Source organism: Rhea pennata, chromosome 18 (assembly GCF_028389875.1).
Source record: "Rhea pennata isolate bPtePen1 chromosome 18, bPtePen1.pri, whole genome shotgun sequence".
In the NCBI taxonomy this organism is placed as follows: domain Eukaryota; kingdom Metazoa; phylum Chordata; class Aves; order Rheiformes; family Rheidae; genus Rhea; species Rhea pennata.
In genome coordinates this window covers 8,685,671-8,709,784 of record NC_084680.1, presented here as the reverse complement: position 1 = coordinate 8,709,784, position 24,114 = coordinate 8,685,671, and the positions used below count along the sequence as shown (strand labels likewise).

The window sequence follows — 24,114 nt, the reverse complement described above, 5'->3', positions numbered from 1 at the left end:
CAACTCGGGGAGCAGCAGAGCCAATAGGCTACTAGCGTCGCTGCCCAATACAAGGGGGGCGCAGGTAGCGACAAAACCAATCGGGAGAAAGGCGGGCGTCAGCCGCCGCGCTCATTGGCGAGCGGAATAATGCAGATTAGCCAATCACCAGCTCGCATTCCCGCGCTCTCTTAGCCAATCAGCAGCGCGGCTGGGGCGGTTGGCCCTGGGGGCTGAGGAAGGGGGCTTGTTGGCAACGCGGTCGTTAAAATGGCCTCCGCTCCCTTCCCCGCGCCGCGGCGCCTTGGGACACCAGCACCACCCTGAGACGCCACGGCCGGGCCGGCCCCGAGGCAGCGTGTGCCAGAGCAGGGCTAGGGGTGGGCAGTGCGCCCACCCAGCAGGCACTACCCTCCTGCCTTCCCCACACTCCCAGCCTCACGCTGGGGGTGTCAGGCCGTGGTACAAGCCTCACTTCTTGTACTTGTCCTGCTCCCACATCATGGATCTTTTTCCCCCATCCCACCTTTCATTCTTCCCACTAAGGGCTCGGGCCTGGGAAGGGAAAGTTTAGGGGATGGCAGTGCAAAGGGTTCCCTCCCCTTCTGGTCCGCTTGTCAAAGCACAAGCCAAAGAATGAAAACCAAACCACGCCAGGAACTTCTCTTCCTCTCATGTCACCATTTACATTGGTGAGAGTTAAATTTTAAAAATTGAAGTGTTCATTTTGTAAATTATATTTTTACAGTTAATAGTACATAGCAAGATTATTTTGTGTAACACGTTCTAAGATCTGTTGAAAACATCTATTTTATCTGTATTTAACAACAGGAAGAAGATGGATTTTTATAGCCACATCTACTTCATAGTTCTGTAAAGGACCAGCAGCTTTCTGGATAGCACATGTGTGTACATGCATGCAAAAATAAAGCATGAGCGTAAGTCCCTTGCAGGATCTCAAGAGAAAGCAGGCTGCTGGTGGTGGTGCTCTGTGTGTCCTTTAAAAGAGTATTGCAGATGCCTGGAAACACCTAGTTCAGGCAATACGGGTTTTACACCTCTGACCACTGAAAACACCCACTTTGAGGACCTGTATTTTATGCAGCATAATAATGTTACCTAAGGGACATGAGCGAGAAGCGGAACACACACAGTGCAGCACTTCAAAAGAGAGATTAGTTAGCAACAATATACAGAAAAGCTTGCAGAAAGCAAATATGCATTGAGCCCCAAACCAAAGCTCATTCAAGTTAAAAAGAAATTACAGAAAACAAAGATGCAAGAGTAGCGTGGGAAGTTACGAACCTAGGTAAGAGGCAAGGATTTGCTTTGGATTTTTAGATGGTGAGAAAGTGCATGGGCTAGAATTTCTATCCCTTAACGCTGCTCATCTTGAAGATTTCAGAATATAGAGAATGCTCCATCTTTTCGTACTGTTGTAAGATAACTGTTTTCAGATATCAATTACATTTCTGTCCAATTAATTGTAACTGCCCCATAAAACTGACACTCTTCCTGGCATTCCAAGAAGAAAAATAGCATTAAGGTCCTATTATTTGGAAAGAAAGAATAAATATTTACTGCAGAAGTTGGGTTTATTTCAGAAGACTGATAAAAGGTAGCATGAATGATTTACTGCTTTCATTATTCAAGTTAAATAAATCTCTACCTTTCCAAGCTATTGAAAGTGCCAGAATATAAAGTTATGCTGGCGGAGTGGATTACATTTGATCTATGTACCATGACAAGTACTGAAAATTGTGGGCTTCATTGCTGTATTCACCCACTCCTTCCTGAATATAAGAATAAAGTGTCAATACAAAGAGCAGCCTTTGCTCTGTTCTTTCAGCATAAGAAAGCATGAAGCTGCTCTGAAGATGTAATGAGTATACAGACTGGCACCATGGAAACGAGGAGAAACTCCCTTTTTAACTCTTCCAACTGACATTCAGGCTGTGGCATGAAACAACTCATGCATGTTTTATTTGCATATATCATATAGTTCATGACAGGTTAACTGTAATGCTAACAGAGGCTTTTTTTTTTTAGGGTATGGATGAAATCTTAATCACTATGGAAGCAAACAACTTATCTGATTCAATCTGGTTTCATTATCACTTGAAAAGGAAAGTATTTAAACATACTGTAATTGCTTCAAAAGAATAAGATGAGTTTCTTGCAGAGCTCAGCAGATGGGCAACTCTGATATCAAGCCACAGTCTTTAGTCTGGGTTTCTTTCACATAGTTCGGGAGGCTGATAAGCATACTATAAGAACTTGGACAATGTTTAAGTGATTCTGCCCCTTATTAGGATTTCTGTTATCACTCTATCACAGCTTGCTAGCATAGTCCACACCACACCCAAACACAATCAAACCACTACTGAAAAAGAAATCTGAAAAATGTAACACCAGAATTTTCAACCATTGCCAGAAGTACAATGAGTTGTTTTGTTTATTTTCTAGCTCCCTTCATCTAAAGACTTGTCTTTATAGTACCATTAAGACTACCCATGCAAACAAAACCCTCAGACTTTACTTGTTTTAAGTTTAGCATTTTGACTCAAGGAAGAAAGAGCCTTGTTTTATGCCATCTAACATAAGAGGTATCACCAGAACTGTCATCTAAATCAGAAAACTGAGACTGAGAGCTTATAGCAAGCCTCACTAACACATTTAGAAATAAAAAACAAGATTGTGAAGTTTTATTTGACTTGTTTTAATGCCCACATCCTAAGATTAGAGGTATTTAAAAAAATAGCTGCAAAGAAAAAGAAAGAAGTGAAACAAGAACGGGATCTTTACACCTTTAGGAAAGCAAATAAAAATAGGCACAAGTTTACATTCATTAGTTTCAGATATAGCAGAGGAATGTTCTACTGAAAAGGGTAAATAAAATTCTGCTTTACCACCTCCTTGTATGAGGCAGCACAAGTCATGCTCTTCAAAGCCACACTGATCTCATACATAGAACAAGTAGGTTTTTCTTCATAATTTTTTTATTAATATAATTGTGATTTAAAGATCATAAAGACCCTTTTAGAGCCATTTGGTGTAGTCTCTAAATACATACTAAAGTATTGAGTAGATACTTTAACCACTAGTGAAGCTTGTTAAAATAACCTCCACAAAGATTGAAAGTCATGCATATTTGGAATTCTCTTCAGAAACTATTGAAAGATTTCATTTTATAGCCGCTAAGCCATTTTAAATCCCCATCAGTGTTAAAATCTTGCAAGTGTCAGCCCAGAATGATTTAACCCCTTGAGAATAAGGGTTCATTATAACAGAGGCAAATACCTTATCTCTAGAGATTCTACCCAAATATATATCTCATCTGCTACTAATACTGAAGTATTTCCTTTGTTCTAAACACAATATGCTGGTTAAAAAAAAAAAAAAAAATGTAGTGATACCTTACTAAGCTGGAGGGCAGACAAGTGCTCACCTATAACCTTTTACTCTACCCTGCAAAACAGATGTGTGTGAGGTGGCTGCTATTTCAGACAAGCTCTGCTCTGGAAGGGTCAGTGGGAACAGCATGAACTCCAACTTGGGTTCATGTCGGGAGGAGCTTAATGCAGCAGTTTACTTACCAAACCCTTCAGGTCAGGGAGAGCTTCTCGCACAGGAACACCTCTTTTGAACCCAGTGATCTGAACAGCATTCTTTAAAGCTTGCAGACACCTCTTTCTTTTGCTTTTCCTTTCTAGCTGCAATGCATTTTACTAGGGGAGGGAGAAAGAGCAGTAACAAAATACAAAGGGGACTTTCAGAAAACCTTCACTTCTTCCCCAGTAAAGGGAAAAATCAGTTTGTCTCAGCAGACCTTCTTAACTTTTGCAGGAACAAGTTAGTGTTGGCAGGGGGAGGGAGGAAACTCAACCTTCAAAAAGCTCTAAGCGCTCTTGAGGAAGATTCCTCTTCACCTTCACTGGAAGAGCAGCATACCTATTTGGAATAGTGGCTAAGGAAGAGAATAAAACCGTAATAGAAGTGTCTTACTTCCATTTGACTGACTAAGAATTTACCGTTTCTTAGCTTAAAAAGCCATAAGGCAAATTAGCATTTGCTTCATGGAGACCCTGTTTTAGTATCCTGTCCTGTGAGGACATGAAAAGACCAAAGTCAGCCACCAGTGTTTTTGTCCTTACACAAGGCAGGCAGGCTGCCCCAAGCACCAAGGCCTAAAGACATTCAAAGCAGTGAATAAATACACATAAACAACTCTAAAGTCTGAAATGAACAGCACTGATTCTTTAGAATTACAATCTAGCTTATTACATTAATATTCACATTTTAGCATCTTCTTAACTACTATACAAAGCTGCTGAAGTTACTCTTTCTTCTAAACCAGCCATACAAGAGCACAGAGCATTATAAAATATTTTTGGCAAAGTAACTTGCTTTCAGAATTTAACATACTTTTGAATCACAGTCCACGTGAAACAGGTATGACATACTAACACAACATCCTCTGTTTCTTCTTTTCACTGCATGATGGCAGGAGCAAGACACCTCAGAAACCTCTCCTAGTTTCAATTACTGTCCTTTAAATCCTTCTCATAACAGTTTATTGCATGAAGCTTTACCAAAGACTAGTCTTCCTGACTTTACCTCATCATTTTCTTGTTTATTGCATTAATCTAGTCTTCAGGATATGCCACATCAGTCTGTTGTGCTTGTAGAGCAGCAGGTGCTACATGCTCTACGCTTGCCTTCTTGCAAGAGTCTCAGGAGCATTATCTACTCATTTCATACCTTCTTGTTTACTTTTTCCCTGCTTATTTCCTTCCTGCTTTTAGCAGCAGAATTCACTTCAGAGATCTGAAGAGGAAAAAAGAAAAGATTTATATTCTCCAAGTCCATGCACTGACTTTCCCCTTCTACGGAAACTCCAGATTCTTAAGTTTTCCTCTTACAAAAACATAGCTGGATAAGACTTATGCCCATTACCTGGGATAGACACAAGGGGTAACAAATCATTTTGGAAAAAAAGTGAAGCCTTGTGTTGTGAAAGTCCCCATTTTCTTCTCCCTGAATACCTCGTCAATCTGAGGTTGGGATTTGGGACTATATGTGAACTAAAACAGAAGAAAAGGCAGGCAGCACCCTCTGCCTTCATCTGTGGCATTATAATTAGAGGACTAAGCACATCACTGCAAGTCTCATACAAAACCCAGGACTGCCTCAAGGCCAGCTCACTCAAATGCTTCTACCTTACACTAGCATCCAACTCAGCACCGATCAAAAGCAGCCAGATTTCAGGTGCCAGTTCTGAAGTCATTATCACAACATTTAAGCAGAGCCCTTCTCAGCACTGCAAGGACACACTACACATGCATTTAGTATCTACCCAAAACTATATTATATTTTTTACTACAGGTGAATTACATACTAGAAATTGTTTCCTCTCTAGCAGCTTGACCCCAGCTCTCCAGCTACTCGCACACATAGTCATTTTTCTGCATCACATCCAACAGCTACATCTCTTACTGCCTTATGCATAACAGCAATCAACACCAGACTCAGGTCTCTTCTTGTGTACTTCATGAAAACTGTTACTGGCCAATTCTGAAACAGAGCAAGGCACTTTGATGGATGTTAAATAGTTTGTGCGTGCACAGGCAGGATACAAATCCACCCCCTCCTCACACTAGTTTGCCTTAGAAACAAACACAGACTTCAGCAGTCTCCTATGTGAGGATGACCGCAATACAGAGCCAGTCATCTGGCCTGCAAAGAACAGCAACACAGAGGAAGCAGACCAACTCCCTTAGAGCTTCAGACTGGTTATGTAAGTCTGAATTTTACTTCAGTGCTTTACAGAAGTATTTCCTCCTCACTGGGAGAAAAAAATCTCTGCTAGTCACATTCCATGTGTTAAAACATAAGATAAAATCAGCAGTAATGTCTGTAGAGATGTGTCTACACATCTCATGTGCAGAGAAATAACGTTAAAAATTCCCAAAGCAAACAAATCCCCATAAATTATCTTTGAGGACCCAAAGGTGAAGTGGAGAATTTACCAGTGATGTTCCTGCTTCCCCATGTGATCATAAACATCAGGAAATATCTCCCAGATACTGCATGGGAGGAACAAGTACATACATACGTTGGGCAAAAATCTGGGCCCAGGCAGTTCATGGTTCATATGATACATTAATAATAATAATAATAATAATAAAAAAGAACACGAAGATGGAACAAAGAAGAAATTCAAACCATAAGCTGGCAAGTGGTCCAGGATCCATCCCAGCAAACACTACCGGCTACAGAAAGCAGAAGGTCCCACCAGGTTGCTGTGTGTTGAGATAGTCTTGCTGCCACCACTGACCATTGTAGGTAGTTTTAGCCACTTCTGTGAGGAAAAGTGTTCTTGTATGAAACTCTTTTTCCACCCTGATTGACGTCAGATGAGCTCTTTTAGTGGTTCATTTTCACCAGGAAGTGTGCCATTCATCTCAGGGGAGGTCTCAGTGCCCAAATACCCCAAGAGGATCTCACTGCGCCGTCGTGAGAGCTGCAAAATGTCTTCGGCCAGCGACTGAACTGTTGTGTATCTCACGTTGTCCAGATCAAACATATCCTTCAGGTATTGTACTATTTGGTGCTGCAAAGATACAAGGAAGGCTGACAGTAAGGAGACCTTCCCTCACACTTTCCAATACCAACTGCCCGGACTGCAGCAAGCAGAGAATCCTATAAGGAATTTTGCATGTCCACCAGCAAGTAAAGATCCACTTCAGGCTGTGTATTATTCTGTGGCTATCATACAGGACAGCAGAGCTCCTAAAGTCAGAAATGCAATACTAATCTCTTTGGCACTATCCACTGCAAATATTCTATGAATGCAGAATCAGCCTCTCACAATTTCATCAACAATAAAAATGGATTTAGGTTTTATGAACAAATGTGTAACTTGTAAGATGCACATGCATCTTATGCACATGGCAACTTATTCTTAGGCAACTTATTCTTTCAGCATATGCATATATACCCTTATTCTTTTCCAATACAATGGTACAAAGTGATCTCATCAAACCTCTTTTTGCTATCAGCCATGGTGAAACATGATGGGAATTTTTAATCAACCTTAATTCAGCAATCTGCATTTCAAAAATCAGAGATATTTAGAAGGCTTTTGTACAGAGCCAAGTTTCTTAGTAGTATTTCAGTCAAAACAAGCCATCAAAAGCACCAATCTGTAAGCTTTAAGCCACAGGACAGTAGGACTCACACATAGACAAGGTACAGAAAAGTCAGCTTACCTTGAAGAAAGCACAGACTTCAGATAGCTGCTGTTTGGGCCCCAGAAAACCAAAGGCTAAAACAGGACTGACATGCTCCGATACGGAGTAGAAATGAGAAATAAAGCCATCTGGTACCTGCCACAAGGAAGGAAAACCTGATATCTCTCAGCTCTCAGACAAAATTACCAGCTTATTCCATATAATCTACCAAATTCCATGCCAGAAAGCACAGCATTTCAGTAACTGAAGAGCTACACAGAACATCTCTTCTAGTAGAATTACATTTATCTTTTAGAACCCTTGAAGGATTACTAGAGCTTTCTATATTCATGTTTCTAAACTACTATTCCAGGAGAAAAGTAAGTTGAAGAAAATTGAAGGCAACTATCAGGCAGTTTTTGTAGACCGGAGATTATAGTCTCTGGTCTAACACAAGAAAGAGCATACAAATATCTAAGCTTCTCCAGAATGAAGTGACTAGTGCTACATCAAGAGCCAACAGAGCTACTGCATGATAGTGCCAGGCCACCTTCCAAAGCTCTCATTACGCTTTGCATCATCTCATGAGGCAAACCCAGTCATACCATCTGGTTGCGAGATAGGAGTTGAAAACTTGCCAGGTGCCACAGGCCCTGAGGCACAACTGGGGTTGCGAAGCTGCAGTTTCCTGTTCTCCAGGTCCATGAACTCATCTACTGTGAGACCTGAAGAAGCCACAGGTTTAAGGGAAATGCATTAAGCAAAAGCTGGTTAACTGGCAGTGCTTGGAAGCAGAGAAGTGCAAGAGTGCACTGCACTGCCAGCAAGGAAACTACAATTCAACAGCAGTCCTTGTTTTCTGTGGCTATTCCTACAGAACTGTAAGCAAGGAGACAGAATACCATGTAGGGAACATTTTTTTGAATCCTCACATTAAGAAAAATGGAGAATAAACTCAGAACTAATTCAGTAAGAATTGTTGCGTACTGGGGCAAAGACATGACAGCAGAACCCCAGCGCTCTTAAGCATCACAAAGAATACGATTCAGTTCACTCTTGACCACCTAGGTGTTGTATTAAGGCAAGATTCAGGTTATATCTTTTCAGCTTCAGCTACACTACATTCTTTCCATTTTAATTTATTTTACTTACCATCAGAAGCCTCCTTTTTGCTTTCAGAACTGACCAGCAGGCAGTTGCTAGGGCCTACAATTAAGGAAGAGAGACAGTCACCTACTGGGTTTACTTTCCAAAAGAAAGAAGAAAAAAACATTCACCAACGTATTGCCAGCGTGATGGCCCTTTTGTGGCCAACAACTCTAAAATTAGTTACAAAATCTAAGAGAACTGGAAGCAAATTTGGCCAGTCCAGATCCTATGCAGATCAGCCAGAGTGTGTTTGAAGACCGCTAATACAATCTGGCACAGCTGGCAAAAACCCCAGCATTCAGACTGTAATCAGATAACTCTTGGAAGGTACTTCCCAACCAGCATCTTCTCCATCCTCAAAACTAATTATTCTTATATTTGCATCTGCCCAGGACTGAAAGAAAGTGCTGCTATTCATGCCTCAGCGTCTACTGAGATACCACCAGAATGACTGGCCAGCTGCAAAGAAAATACTTTTTCCCCATGTTTTGATCCTCTTATTCTCACTCATGAAAATATACATTGTTATCTTTTAACATCTCCATGACATCACTGATAATGGCTGCTAGAGAAGTAAGTCTAACCCAGCTGCTTTCAAAGGAAAGTTTTCCTGTAAACAATTTATATGTTCCAGAAGTCTGCTGCTTGGAGTTTTAGGAAGGCAAGTTATTTTTAAAGGGAAAATTCAGCTCAGCCAGAACAGCTGAAGTTATACCCTTCTCTAGCTTGGGCACTGTGATCCCATGCTCTCAGCAAGGTCTACCCAATTCACACACCGTCTCCTTGAAGCTGTCGGAGAGCCAGCGGTTGCGCAGCACAGCCAGCACAGAGGAGGGAGGGTTCTCCAGGTCCTCAAAAGCATCCATGAGGATGAAATCCAGCACAATATCAAAGAAGCTCATGCACACCACCTGCCAGAGAACAGAAGAGTCTGTAAAGGAAACTGGCTTATAAAGGGACCATCTAGGAGATGAACTTATTCTTTTGGTTTGAAACTGCAAAACAGAATGAACAGAAGTTTGCCATGGACATAAAAGGATGAACTGTGTTCATTCAGATCAGTAGCCAGAACTCAGGGCATCAGAGAGGGACTGGCCCAGGGGCTTACTAATCTTGTGTCCAGGAAAAGGCAAACAAATCTTACATAGCTGTGCCCTTCACAAAAAAATGGCTCTACAGAGCTTTGAGGGTTTTTCTGTTTTATTTTTTTTTTAATCTGTCACTGCTGACATTGTTGAAGGCAATCTTAGTCCTAGTTAGAGGTAATTCCTTACCTATATATTCGAGTAGTCCACTACATACCCTGATTTGCCACGAAGTTTAAACATCCCAATACTTCCCTCACCCTCCAGTGTACAATTGCAAAATAATATTTCAGCAGCAGTTCTTTCACTCCTGAACCATTCCTACATATTCGTTACTCCAACTCCTGCAATTTTCTAGAAAGTCTTTACTAACCCCTCTTCCCTCCAACTCCTGCTGAGTGGTTGGCCAGGTCTCTTGCTTCAGTGCATAATGCAGCATCTCTTCATAGCTTTCCAGAAAACCTTTGGGATTCTAGGAGAGAGCAGAAGGGGGGGGGGGGGGGGAATCAGAAGGTAACACTTGTGTGGACATTTCACCAAAATTTGACCAATCAATTTTGAGTTTAAAAAAAAAAGAAAAAAGTGGCCCTGGCCAAAGTTTTTAGCCGAAATATGCTTTGCAAAAAGAGAGAATTAGTTTCTGAGAGGCTTGGACAGTCCCAGCTCTGCTGCTGTGACTGCAAACACCTATATTGCTCAACTCTCTTCAAGGAAGTGGTTAGAGGCACCAATACACAAAGTGGTTCCAGTAAGAATCACTTTTTCCACTGTGTAAATCACCATCTCCCTGTTTAGAGGATGTCTAGTGACTAAACCAGTGATCTGAGAACTGGCACACAGTTGATGCAAAGGTGGTTTATCTTCTCCCTCTCCCATATTCCTGGGGAGGATGACAGTTGATGCCCTCTGTACCCTCTCTTCTCTCCAATGAGGCATAGTATCGAGCTGTGGACTGGAGCTGCACAGAGCCACTTACAAGAGAATCTGGTTAAACAAAACCACATACATCTTATTTCTCATAATGGTGACCAGAACAGAAGATGAAGTGTTCTCCTTTCAGCACAGCTCTAGGATGGGATGGAGGAACACAACTCCCTGTGTTCACATGACACAGCTGAGTGATCATACAAACTTCCTACCTTTTCAGCTTTTGTCATTAGTCCTGTCACCATTTGCTTCCCAACCTCCCCAAAAAATAGCTGGTTGCTTTCATCCTTCAGTAGCTCCTGCAAAGGGAACACAAGAATTCTCCTGTGAACTCCTTGGCCTGTGTGAATCCTGAGTTTGGAGCGAAAAAAAAAAAAAAAAAAAAAGGACAGAATAGGATAGGAAGCAGTGCGGTGCTGCATACACTAGTACCATTAGCCTTTAACCGGCTGGAGTCCAGAAAGCAAAACTGCTTTCTCCATGGAGAAATTCAAAATTAGGCTGGAAGACTGGAAGCAGCAATAACACAGGCATGGAAGCCACTGGCTGTCAGTAGGGGGCCAAGACCCCTCTGTTTAGGCTCTAGAAATACTTCGCAAGCAAGGGAATTGGAGTGAGGAGACAGGAACCTTGCTCCTCCACTGCAGAGGTTTGAATCTGGCCCAGTTAGTGTGGAAATCTCCCAAATGGAAGCAGCAGCTTTGGTACAGCTCTGAATTTCCTAAATTTTCCCTTCCCAGAACTGTAATGAACAAAGTTAGTAGCCATATAGCCACTGTGGAGCTGGGCACGGACAACAGGAGATCTTCTCCCTCTCCAGATCAAATTGATCGGGCCAGGATTACAGAGCAAAACAAGGGAAGCTTGAGCTACTGCTGCTGTTTCTGCTTTTACTTGCTGTAGAGGGGTAAAGGCTTCACTGCTGTATGGGTGGCAGAGAAGAAGGTGCTGCTGAGAGCCACTTGCCACGAGAACCCGCCAGCTTGAGGACAGCCAACCACAAGTAGCATGGCTGAGGCATTCTTACCTGGAAGGCCTGCCTGATGCAGTGCAGCTTCGCTAGGAAATCCTGATCACTGTAGCAGCCTAGAAGCTCTGTCCTAGAGGGAAAAGGGAAGGATTACATACATTTCAGCTTTCCTGACACCCGTTTGCTTAACACCTGAGACCCCTAAAAAAAATCTCAGTCTCTACCTAGGAGAAAGTAACAACTACATTCCCTTTCCTACAGTGCACCAGGGGGCTACAAGGCCTCTCCGAAGGCTGCTACAGTGCAGCCACACAGAACAGTTAATATTTCTCACTACTGATTTCCTGAGACAACTACCCTATTTCTTAACATGCATGTCCTAAAATCTGGGGCTAGTCCTCTGAGAGGGCCAAACCAGCAGGAAAGATGCTAAGAGCCCCCTGCCCCACCGGATTATTCCAGTTTCAGGGCTACTCTAAGGCAAACACTGTGTCTGCACTGCTGAAAGGAGCTTTGACGCAATGACCCAAGGCTCCACCCAGCACCTCACCTCAGCGTCCGGCACGCAACCTTCCCTTCTTTCACTAACTGCAAAGCTTCTTCATACGCAGCTACTGGCTTAGAAAGATGGAATGGTATTTCCTCAAAATGAAGAGAGTCAAAGAGCTGTAAAGATAGCAGGAGACATGGGAAGAACAAAATGATCTTGTTAAGTATTTGCAAATATGCAAAGACTGCGCACAAGCAAGATGTGCCTTCTTCAACTGGCAAACTCTTGTAAGTAAACTCTGTATTTCAGGCAAAGATATTTCTTTGCCCACCAGTTTTAAAGTTATCTCAGCCCTGACAAAGCTCTATATCCTCTAAAACATCTACACAACCCAGCCACATTATGTTAGATTTACAGTACTTTTCTAGCTGTTAAGGCACATTTTCTAGAGTAGACAGTAAAATGACATGGAAATGTTGGTTGGAAAGGACCTCCAGTGTTTTCTAGGCCAACTTCCCACTTGAAGCAGGACTGCTGCCAACATCAGGTCAATCATGGTTTGGTCCAGAAAAAATTTGAAAAATTCCAGGGAGTGACAGTCCCAGGCCTTTATAGGGAGGGCTGCACCATTCTTCTAGTGCAATAGCTTTTCCTAAAGTCCAACGTGAACCTCCAAAGCCTCAGCCTGGGGCTGCTGCTCCATGTTTTATCATCTTCCTCTAGCAAGATGCATTTGGATCCACTGTCTTTGTGGCTCCCCTCCCAGCAGCTGGTCTGTTACATACAGCTGGCAACTCAAGTCACCTCTGCCGCAGAGAAAAAGGAGTCCTCAGAAATTGAGCTCTCTTCATCATCTGTCCGAAGACGTAGTGACCCGTCAGTCAATGGAAGCATTAGAGTCTTCTCTGGAGAAGAGGGAAAAAATGTATGTGCTAGAGACTATATGGACTATTATTGCTCTTGGCCACTGCGCTCTCCCTCTCACTCTCCCATACAGCTCTTTTGTCACCACTTCATTGCCAGGCTTATAGAAAAGACATAAAAATATATAGAGAAAAGCAGTCCTTCTGATTAACTGCTAACCCAGCACCCATACCCAGCTCACCCAAATCCAGCAACATGCTGTCCGATGGAAGCGAAGACCCAAACTCTTCCTGCAGGTGATAGGCTCGATGCAAGAGGGACTCCAGCTTCTCAGCAAACTCCCTTTTCTGGGACTCCTCCTTGAACATACACAAATGCCACTGTTAATTATCTCACCGGACAAAGACAGCTTGATAGCACAAATATAGAAAGAAATTTTCAGTTAAATGGGATTTACAGCTTGGAGATTAACTGTTAAAAAAAATCAGAATTCATTAATCCTACAATACAGCTAATAATGCAAGGGAAGAGAGAAGCTTCTACATAGCCTACACAAACACTGGCATTTTTAGCTTCACAGTATATTTTGTTTTTCTTTTTAAAAAAGAAAAAAAGAACTTTAACCTGCCATCCAGAAAAACAGGCCTTTTAATGAATTACAGATCACTTAATTCTCTTTACTTGCAACTTTTACCTAATTTCAAGAGGGAACATTTGTTTATATCAGAAAACTCTGTACTGAATACAACAGAGTATCCAGAGCTGGACAACAGAATAAGAGTCCTTGGATTAAGGTGCTGGGCATAAGCAAAGTTTGCTGTTAGGACAGGGGGACAAAAACAAATGAAGGAGAATAACAAAACTTACGCAGCATCTTGCCTTCATACCCCTGTGTCTGCATGAATATCTCACCCAGCAGACAGAAGCATTAACAAGAAGCATAAAATCTGTTTTGATAATGAAGCAACTGTTTTTAAGGCAGTTGTAGAAACACTATAGGACGCTTCAAGGAGAGACAGCAAGAAGAGAATCCAGATTCGACATGGATAAATATTATCCACCACAGAAGACAAACATCCCACATACTTAGTGCACCAGGCCCTGTTTATAAGAGCCTGGGAACATCTTTCACCAACACAGACTCCTGCAGAGTTCGCAGTTTAGCTCTTCTGCTAATCCTGGGTTACAGCTGCTCTCTTTTTAGCTCTGTGGTCACCACTGAGCCTTTCTAGTTTGGATCTCCCCTTTTATCTTCCCAGCATAGTCCTCAGGTCCAAGACAAAAGGGTACTGTCCTAAAATACTCACTCTGCAGCTGTAGGTAGAAGGAGTTACCCGTCTCCCTGCCCCATTTGCTCAGCAAATGGCACATTTAGCCCCTGCCGAGTTATCCCTTAGCTTTACTCATTAATGCACAGGGGCAGCTGGCCTCTGCTTCTCCTCCCAGCTCCCTAGGAAGCAATAGCAACAATCAAGATCTCCACTTACAAATGTGTTGGTAAGCTAGAGACACAACATCACCAGGCAAAAAGCTATTTTTTCCTCTCAGGTGATGTATTTGTTACACCCTTTTCCTACATGAGACTGCTGTCTGATAAGTCACATGACAGCAACTGACATGAAATGTTGATTCTAGAAGGTGGGCAGAAACACTAGAGAGTGAGGGGGAGAGACTTAAAAAAAAAAAGGAAGAAGAAGAAGAAGAAGAAGAAGAAGAAATTAAAAACACACCCACTCACACTGGATAAGCAAGCTGCAGATACAGACAGCTCTTAAACAGAGTCTGGCCCAACTCTGTCTTGAATTTGCTCTTCAGTGTTTAATCTCCTACTCATTACTGGTTCTAATATCCAGTCTGACGTTTCAGCATATTCCCCAGTTGGCAAAAGCAAGGGAAAAGTGAGGACCTACCTCTGGGATGTCCTCGGACATGGACTCTTGGTGTTTCCTGCTGTCCCAGGGTATCGGGGTGCTGGTACTAGCATTGTCCCTCTGCCGGATGGTCAACGCTTGCTCCCACTTCTGCAGGGCCTCCTCAAACAGCTCCATGCCTGGCGATGTGACCAAACGCAAGCCATGAGATCACAGAACCGCGTAGGAACAGAGTGATACAGTGAGTCGTCACTCACTCAGGAGTCCAGCAAAAAGGGAAGCCTCTCCCAAACTGATGAGGAAGATTATATTTATTCTAGTCCTTTCCCTTGTTAAATGTGGTTTAATTTGGATTAGAAGTTAACAAGAATACCCCCAAAATGATTAAAACATTGACCACATTACTTTCAAAATACTGTTCTCTGCACAAGAGCCATGGACGACCTGTTGTTGAAGAACAGTAGGTTGGAAGGAAATTATTCACTAAAGAAACAGGGAAACTTGCATCTGTTGTTCTCTAAGTGCAAGTGGGATTTTGTAGCTATCAAGAGCCTGAGTTTAAGTCGAGGATGGGAGAGAGCTTCTGATCTGAGCACAGAGGCACATCCACATGGTGCCAGTATTACTCAATGAGAATTCACATACTATTTCTGCTCTTGCAAAAAGGAATGACCCTCCCAGGTGAAGTTACCCTTGTTCTTGTTTACCTTGAACGTAGAGGCTTTCTGCACTAGAATCACCAGCTGCTCCAGCATCCGTTGTTGCCTGGGCCTCCCACAGACCTGCCGATGCTGGCGTTGGACTCGAAGAATTCACTGCTACTATCTGCAGGAAGAGAGCGAGGAGCAGCAAAAGCCTTTTGAATTCTCTCTAAGGGCAGAATCAGCAATGAAACCACCCTACAACCACCACAACCAGATAAACCTGAACGATAAGCTACTTCCCCTTCCCCATGTCCATCCCAATGACTGCCCAGTATCTGTACTCCCTTGCTTTTGAAGCGGAAGGTATTGACAGTTCAGGCTGCTATTCCACCTGCAGCTGAGCCCATCTGAAAACCTTCACCCTGCTTGCAGCTGCAGTCCAGCCTTGTGCCAGCTCATGGGCCTTTCTATGAGCCAGTTCAATTCTCTAATCCAGCAAAAACAATCCTCTTTTTCCTGGCTCAGGGAGCTGAATTGGTTTTGGAGATCTTTGGCAGCACCAGACAGGGCATGGGGAGTAACAACATGCATGGCTGGAAATAGGCATAGGAAGAAAACATCGGAGCAGGAGTAGGGAGCTGTTGGCTTAGCTCACTCTATCTCCTGGATTGCCCCCAAAGACAGTGGGTTATCACTGTGATCCTGTTCAAACCAACCCTTTCTCTTTGGGGTTTGCACAACACTATCAAGAGCTGCCAAGCATGGAGAGGTGCAGGTGAGATGAGAAGTACCCCCCCCTTCTCCACTCAGCACAACAATGCCTGCAAGCTCAGAGAGCTATGGGGGAAATACTTTCCGAACCAACTTACAGTGAGGCATCACTAGCATCACCAGCTGTACAGCTGTAAGCACCAGCTACGATAGCACTGATGGAGACAAACAGCCACAGAAAACTCCAAGGCAATTGCTACAAGGGCACAGGGATTTTGACAGGAAGTACATGTTGGCCCCAGCTCTCAAAAAAAAAAAAAAAAAAAAAAAAAAAAGCTGACAGCAGGAGAAACAACCACAATCCAAACAAAGGAAGAGATATTTGGCAAAAACACAGCTGAAGACTTCAGTCAGGGGAGTTTCTGCTCTCCTCCTTGTAGTCAGGCCTCCTCGTGGGAGGGCTGAGCACTAAAATCCACATTGCAACTTTTCAACCTCCAAATTTCACACTGGTGCATAAACGTCTTTTAAGTCTGACACAGCAAAATGGTGTGTTCAAACCCTATCAATGCTCAGTGTTTGCATAACCTGTGATTGGATAGTTATTGGCAGCCATATCATGTCAAATGTATCAGTTAAACTGCTTTTTACTTTGTTTTCCCTCCCAGAGCTTACACAGATTGCTTTTTTCTCATCATACAATGAATGACGACTATGAACTGTCTCGTATAATGGAAAAATAGGAATTTGGCAAAGTACTGCTTAGTAATAACAAAGAGAAACAAGTGATTTCAGGGAAGGGGAAGTCTGAAAGAGAGGAAAGGGGTAAATCTGAATTTTCACTTCCAGAGTTGTTTTTTTTAAGAAAGGCTGAGCCAAACAAATTGGGGCATTACTCTGTAGCAAGGGACAGGGAAGCAGAAGGGAAGAGATCACTCAGTTTGCTTCAAAACAAGATGGAAGAAAAAAAAAGTGTTCCCAAAGGCTAATTCACATCACCTTTCTGGCAAGGGGAATTTAATCTTCAACTTCTTACAACAACAAGAAAATGCTCAATCCAAGCTGTTCAAGAAGCTCCTCCAGCTCAGAAGAGCTGGTGAAAATCTGGATAGTCATTTTATGAAAAGGGTTCTTAGAAGATCCCTTAACTTGTGGATTAGTTTTAGGTCAATATGAAACTCTTATCTCAAGCAGGCATCTTATTACATCTTTGTAATTACAGTGCTTAAGATCACCCTTCTGGTTTAGGGGGAATCCACCTACCTTATTTGTGCAAGCCCAGAGCCTAAGATAAGGGGCCAGAGCATGCTAGCAACAGGGTTGCAAGCTCACAGCTGTGCTCTGGGGAGGAGAACCGGACACTGTCTCACTCCATCTACGATGAAACAGCCATGCAAAGCCAGTTCTGGAGGTCTCTACTGCCTTCCAAAACTGCCATGTCTGATTAGATCTATCTTCTCCCTCAATTAAGTAAGAAGGTGCAAATGTACTGGACTGTTAGAAACTGCTTGACCCACCCGCTGTCTCCCAACCTTTAAGGAACTGGTGCTCAGCCCTGGCTCAGGCTGAAGCTGTCCCAGCCAGGACATGCTGGTGACCTACACAGTGCGTTCAGATTCCGCTAAATCCCAGCTTCTGTGTAGGATGGTTTTTTAATTTAAACACAGACAGAAAGAAAAGGTTTCCAGTCCCTATGGCTTAGTGGAAGACGTCCAAACGTGAGCCTGATGTTAAGAGAACAAGCTACAGTGAAGAGCTCACAGATGTGCTCTTGCCCTTCCTCCATCGATTAATCTTTGTGGAATGTTAATAAATCACCCTGAGATCCAGAACTGCACGTCAGCACTTCACTGCTGCTGACTTATTTACCAGATGGCAAGGAAGAACATAGGGAAGCAGAGGAAAGCATGCAGAAACTGCAATTGCGTGAAAGATGAGCTGTTTTCCCCCTCAACATAAAAGTAACAGGTACAACGTCACAGAAACTCTGTTCCTGCACCATGAGAAATGGGTATAGAAAGAGAATTCTTTCTAGATTTTTACCCTCACCCATGCATAAGTAGTGGAAAACATGAATTTAGAGTTTTCTAACCTGGATCTCAGCAAAAATTTAGAGATCCTAGTTCACAAACATGGATAGCAGGTTTTGAACTGGTGCATTTGCTTGTCATGGAAGTCAGCAGTTATGTCCCCCAAGGGATTATGACAAAGTTACAAAGCTAAAAGGGGCAGGCTTTTGCTGCTGTCTCCCCACCCCTCTGCCACAACCAAATTCACTAGGTAAGCTGGGAAACAGTGGCTCCAAAGCTCAGGGCTGGTTTGCTGGTTTTGTAATTGTTTCTCATCTGCCAAGATTACAGATAACCTGTAAACATTGCATTTGATCAACAAATTCCTCCTCAGGTCTGAAAAAAGGGAAAGACACTTCAGTGCTATAAAGCCCTGACTACTCTGCGGGAAGGGAGAGGTCACAGGAGAATTAAATGGATGTGAGAGCATCTGGATGAGGAAAGGCCAGGCTGGATACAGCCTAGTCTGCACTGACATGTCTCAGGAACCTTCCCACTTTATCCCAGTTCCCCCAGGGCAGTGCCAGCGCATGGCTGCACACAGAGCACCGCACGCCCAGCGCTGTGCCAACACTGCCGCCTGCTGGAGGCTCACCACGGCCAGCAGGAGTTTTTGGCCAGTTTCTAGTGTTTTACCCAGGCAGGACAAGCTAAAATAAAGCAATACCTGCACATACTGCAGGGCTTTGCTGGCAGATAGCTCCCTTCAAAGGGGTGATTTTTCCCTTTCCTGTCCCAGCACTGCTAACCAGTCTCAGCTCACATTGACAGAGCACATGGGTGTTCCCGCAGGTGACGCCAAGAAGGTATGTTGCTGTGCACGAAGCTGCAGAGCGGAGTGCTGCTTGTGCTGCCTGCTACTCCCATGGGAATATGAGAGGTTTTGAGCAATGGGGACTGAAGCCACAAAGGCTCCCCAGTGCTTCTGCCTTTGGTCCCAAAGAGGTGGAAGTAAGCAGTTATGGCTTCTCCTGATTAGTCAAGCCTGAAATCATAGAATCATAGAATCATAGAAATACCTGTATTTATAGGTTGTTCTTGGCTTTAGAAAAGGTAGAAAAACTGCGAGGCCATGTTCCCGCACTGCTCCGTTTCCTGAATGGAGCTAGCTGGTTTTGGTAGTTAACTTGCTTTTAAAAAACAGTTTTATACAATTCTAAGCACCTTTAGAGCATCCCTGCTGGACTTGAGCATCCACACAGGTTACAGTGCCCACGTTTCTCAGCTTCCAATCCAAACTAAGACCTATAAAGTGCTATAAAGTTTTCTCTCTGCCTCTGGTAGCTCAGGACAGCCCAAAACATCCTCTGAAATATCCACTGTGGTCTCCTGCTCTAGCTCCATGTTGGTCAACCTGTGACCAGCCCATATAGAGGCAGGAGGGCTGTGCTAGCCAGGGGACTGCTGAGCCACACAAAACCTCTGACATGGATGGAAACAGATGAGCTACCCTACTGCTCTGAGACCCAGCTGCAACCTAGCCCCACTCCTTGAGGGAGCAGGGAGAGCCCTGAGGGATCATGGCCATATCCCACTTGCAAGTCCCCCCCGCTGCGGCCCCTCACAACTGGTAAAGAAGTGGGCTATACTCAGGGCTCCTGGCCACAGGAAGATGCTGCTCTGATTTCAGGTCAGGTGCCTGAATCCTGACTCCAGACAGTCACTGTGAAGTTATTATTGGGACTTGCCCTCTAATTACACCATAACCTGTTCTGCTTTCAAAGGTTTGGTCAGTGCAAGCCCAAGAACACAGTGATCTTGCCAGAAGCAGGTACATACACACCTACTAGCCCTGCTTCTCCCAGCACCTCCAAGAAGGCTCCTTACCGAGGCAAGGCTGTGGGAGGAACTGGAATGTTTGCTGGGCTCAATGGAGGAAATCCCGCTGAGTGTGTCATTGCTCTTGCTGCCAGGACTCTGGACTCTCTTGCTGGAGTATCCTGCAGTTGGGAAGGTCACACAAAAACAGGTTTTTAGGCTTGCTGGCCTATGCACACAGAGAATGGAGGCAGGCTCTCCTGCCACTTGCTGTCCCACCAAGCACTAGTGCACATGTGGCCCCTGCAAGAAAGCACAGTTCCAGTAGGGAACTACTGCAGTTGCAGGAAAACCTAGTACGAAGCAAAAGGGATTTGCTGCCACTGTGAATAGGGAGGGGAACAGCACCCTGTCAAGTGTGACTTTACAGCAGCATCCAACACCTGGAAATGAGTCATGGATCTGCTGTATTCTCCATTTAAGACATTGAGAAAGTCAGGATCAGTGGGGTTGTGGGATGAATATTCACCTCTGTGGATGAAAGAAGGCAAGTACAAACAGAAAGTATCAAGGAGACAAACTCCTCCAGCTTCCCTTGGGCCCGGCAGAGCACTGACGTAGCAGCTGCCCGCACAGATAATGGTGCTCTCTTGGATATTATTAAACACGCTGAAAGATTTTTATACATTCACAACATTAATGCTTAATCCCTACAGTGCTTTGGCAGGCAGCTGGGTCAGTCTTACCCCAAAACCAAAACAAGCAGGTGAAGAAGTTGCCCAAGGTCAGGGAGCCCAGCTCGGAGCTGGAGGAACACTCCCACATCCCCAGCCCATCCCACGCCACCACCTCCTTTGCCATCCAGCCCCACCGAGGCGGCTGTGCACAGGACCCACGGGTCAGGCGTCATCCCAGCATTGCCAAGATCAATACAGAACCAGGTCACCTCATGCTCGCAGCTGTTACTGCTGGGGGAGAGCATGGCTAGCAGGTCCATAGTCTTTCTGTGCGAAGGGGGATGGGAATTACAAACCTTTGTAAAGGGTCTCTCTCTTTCTTCCACTAACTCTGTATCCATGGCACTCTGTTTCAGGTTCTTAATTTCATTTTGTGTTGATGCACTACACAGAAACTGCTTTGTCTTCCTCTCCTCTCATTTGCCCTGCAACTGTCCGTGATCCCATCGCTCCCTGTACACCCTCTTTCCTTGAATGCTACTTTAATAATATTCTCTTTGCACTCTCACTTAAAGCTTTGGGGTTCCCCCCCCCCTTTTTGCAAGGCCAACCTTTCTTCACGGAAGGGATCCTTCTAGTTGGCAAGATGGGCACTGTTATCCCTCCAGGCTTAATGCCACCTTTCTCCGGAGCAATTTGTTTCTTCCGACGCCGACGACGTTTCAACTGATGAGCTGCAAGAGCCAAGGCAACTGTCCCGAGAGCTGTGGCAAACAGCACCTTACGCAGGCCTGGAGAAAGCCGCAGCTGAGAGAAGACAGACTTTAAACACAAAAGATATGAAAGAGCAACAATGAAAAACTAATTCCACCACCCCTTTATCTTTAAAGCAGTCTTAAACATAACAGACCCCTTGGCATTCTCTCTGCCACCCACAAAACTCATCCCCTACTATACAACTACTACTTAATAGCAAAGAAAATGTGTAGCCTCATTTTGACAGAGCCTGGAGAACACAGTCTCAACGTGCACCTTGAAAAGTTTGCCTACAGCCCGTAACAGATGAGATCCAAGTTATCCAGATCCAGCTCTGAAACCCCTTTATACAGCTGAGCTTTGTTGCCCTAAGTGTTGCATTATTACCAATGGGAAATAATTAGTCATTTTTAAAACCAAAATTTTGTTTTAGTGCCTTTGAAGATGAGAAGGGTTGAACCCAAAGGTTCTCCTTGGATGGGATGCATGAAAATTGTCAAGTTCTGCTAGTATCACCCCACTGTGCCTCTGTCCCTCTCAACTAAAGTTGACTTTTCTTTCTCTGCAGGCAACCCACAAAGAGAAAATCCAAGGAACCAGACAGAAAAAAGCCTTTTCTGCTTCTTGTACCTGTCCAAATGTCGTGTAAACAAACACGGGGATCTCCGCCACAGTCATCGCCAAGGCCTGGATGATGGACATCCCCTCTGTCCTTTGAAATGCCATGTCTGAATGAGGACCTCGGCACCTTCGGGAGCCACCACAAGGAACAGGACTTGTAGATGCTGTCAGCTGCTCACAAGAAAACCCAACTTGCCTTTGACATCTGACTCTGAGTCCTAGGGTTAGTCTTCATCCAGCAATCCTCTTCCTGCACAAAGAGAGAGAAATAGGTGAGTGAAGGGAATGTCCACACATCTCTGTGCAGCACTTCTGAATTCAGACCAGGCTCAGAGCAGTAACATAGTTAGCACCAAACAGTAAAGCTAAAGTGTTTTCTCACAGAGAGCAGCAGTTTCTGCTTCTCCTATTAACCATGGGGGCGAATTCTCAAACTGCTTCACAGCAGGAGCCCAGGAGACCAAGCATCCTTGAATTTGATAGTTGAGACTACGCCAGAGACTTCCACGTGCACCAAAAGTGGCTGCATGCAGTTGCAGGGAATTTTTTTGCAGTTCTCACATAAAAAACTCCTTATTTCAAAAAAACATGTGTACACTTTAATTGGCAATACTCTGCTCCCCCTCAATTTTGTGACCGCATCGAAGACCTACTCAAAAGTCACCAGCCAGAGGTGGTGCCCAGAGGTTTCAAAGCAGCGAGGGTTTAAGCAGAGCTTTGCTGGCCATGCTGGGAGCTGGGGAGGACTGGCATGCTTCACGTCAAGGACGGAGCTACCAAAGAACATGTTGAAACCTAGGGGTATCTTTTAAATGCAACAAAGTTAGAAACACTTTGGCCCTGTCACTCTGCCCAGCCAGCCTTTCCCGTGAGCCACCTCCACCGCAGCCGGGTGACGCTGCACCTACCTGCGTGCAGCCTGCAGTCCAGCCCGGGCCGTGCTCCGGTGTCCTCCCACCCTGACAAGCTAAACCCACCCTGTGCTTTAAAGCTGCCTGATAACTGCCTGCTCCTACCTGACCACACGCTTGCAGTGACCTTAGACCCAAGATTTCAGAGCCCTTCAGGAGAGCCTGACTCCACCTGGGAGCCGCATCTGGAAACATTCGGAAGCACATCTCAAGGTGGCTGGAGCCAGCAGGGACCAGGCTCACATGATGGGCTCTCAGTGCAAGGTTAAACGCAGCGCATCGCCCAGAGCGGAGATGCGGCCGGTGAGAAATCCTGGGAACAGAACCCGGCCTGGAGGTTACCGTGTCCGGCTGGTGGGGGGACGCGCGCGGCACCAGGGACATCCCACCGTCCCGGGGCACCTCGCCAGAGCCCTGCCCCCCCCCCCGGGGGGCTCTCTCAGGGCAAGGCGATGCCCGCAACCCAGGCCACGGGGGTGTCAGCACCAGAGCGCGGTGCCAGGCACGTCCCACGCAGGGTGCTCCCCAGGGCGCGGCCGGGGCTCCCCGAGCTCCTCGCACCCACGCACCCGGGGGGGGGGGGCTCCCCGGGCCCTCCGCCCCCCCACCGCGCATCCCCTCTACCACCTGCACCGCCTGCACATCGGCTCTGCCTGGGGGAGTCCATGGTGCCCCCGAAGCCCGGGAATCCCCGGACCTCTCGCACCCCGGGACAACCCCCCGCATCCCTGCGGGGGGAGTCCTCGTCCCCGAGAGAACCCGGTCGCTCCCCTCTCCCCCCACCCCGCAGTGATGGTGCGGCCCGCCCGGCTTGGCTCCCACGGGAGCACGGGCGGCACCACTCACCGTGGCGGGGGGGCGCGCGCCGCCCCGCGAGGCGCCTTCTCCCCCCGCCGCGCGCCATGGCCGCGGAAGGGCAGCTTCTCCTTCCCCCGCGCCGCAGCCTACCCTAGCAGGGGGCGGGGCCTGCCGCGGCGGGGGGCGGGGACACCACCCCCCGGCGCTGCGAGCCAATCCGCGCGGCGAGCTGCCTCCCCGAGGACCAATCGGGTGGCTTCGCCGGGCCCGGCCGGGGGCTGCGGCGGCGAGTGCGGTTGAGCGGCGAGAGCCGAGCGGCCGCGGGGCGGGAAGGGGTGGGGTGGCGCGAGCGCCCATTCGGTGGCACTTGACAGCTCCGCTCGAGGCGACGGGCCCTGCTTAAAGGGGCCGTGCTCTCCGCTAGCGGCCCCACCTCCTGAGTCGCTCCCCGGCGAGCGCAGATCCCAGCCTACTGCCTCCTGCAACGCTTTCTCCCTCCGCTTATCGCGCCAGGCCGCCCGCACGGCTGGAGAAGCGCTGCGAGACACTCGGTGGTGGCGGGGGGGGGGGGGGGGGGGAGCTGCCGCGGCCCTTTTAAGAGG

General features: G+C 45.7%; 1 protein-coding gene across 2 annotated transcripts; it reads right to left on the bottom strand.

The window, feature by feature from the left end:
- Nucleotides 1-2,674: 2,674 nt before the first annotated feature.
- On the bottom strand, nucleotides 2,675-23,646 carry MIGA2 (mitoguardin 2). 2 transcript variants are annotated; one of them, XM_062590762.1, is made up of 16 exons: nucleotides 23,561-23,646; nucleotides 21,813-22,053; nucleotides 21,038-21,248; nucleotides 19,819-19,931; nucleotides 15,275-15,392; nucleotides 14,607-14,746; nucleotides 12,938-13,055; nucleotides 12,637-12,737; nucleotides 11,893-12,008; nucleotides 11,400-11,472; nucleotides 10,585-10,671; nucleotides 9,819-9,917; nucleotides 9,137-9,271; nucleotides 8,364-8,417; nucleotides 7,251-7,367; nucleotides 2,675-6,592 (listed from the first exon to the last, which is right to left on the bottom strand). In XM_062590762.1, the coding sequence occupies exons 2-16, from the start codon at nucleotides 21,906-21,908 to the stop codon at nucleotides 6,392-6,394; spliced, it is 1,779 nt and encodes a 592-aa protein (XP_062446746.1). In that variant the 5' UTR covers nucleotides 21,909-22,053; nucleotides 23,561-23,646; the 3' UTR covers nucleotides 2,675-6,391. The 2 variants fall into 2 exon arrangements, with proteins under 2 accessions (XP_062446746.1, XP_062446747.1); XM_062590763.1 differs by lacking the exon at nucleotides 23,561-23,646 and having other exon boundaries at nucleotides 21,038-21,233.
- Nucleotides 23,647-24,114: the final 468 nt, after the last annotated feature.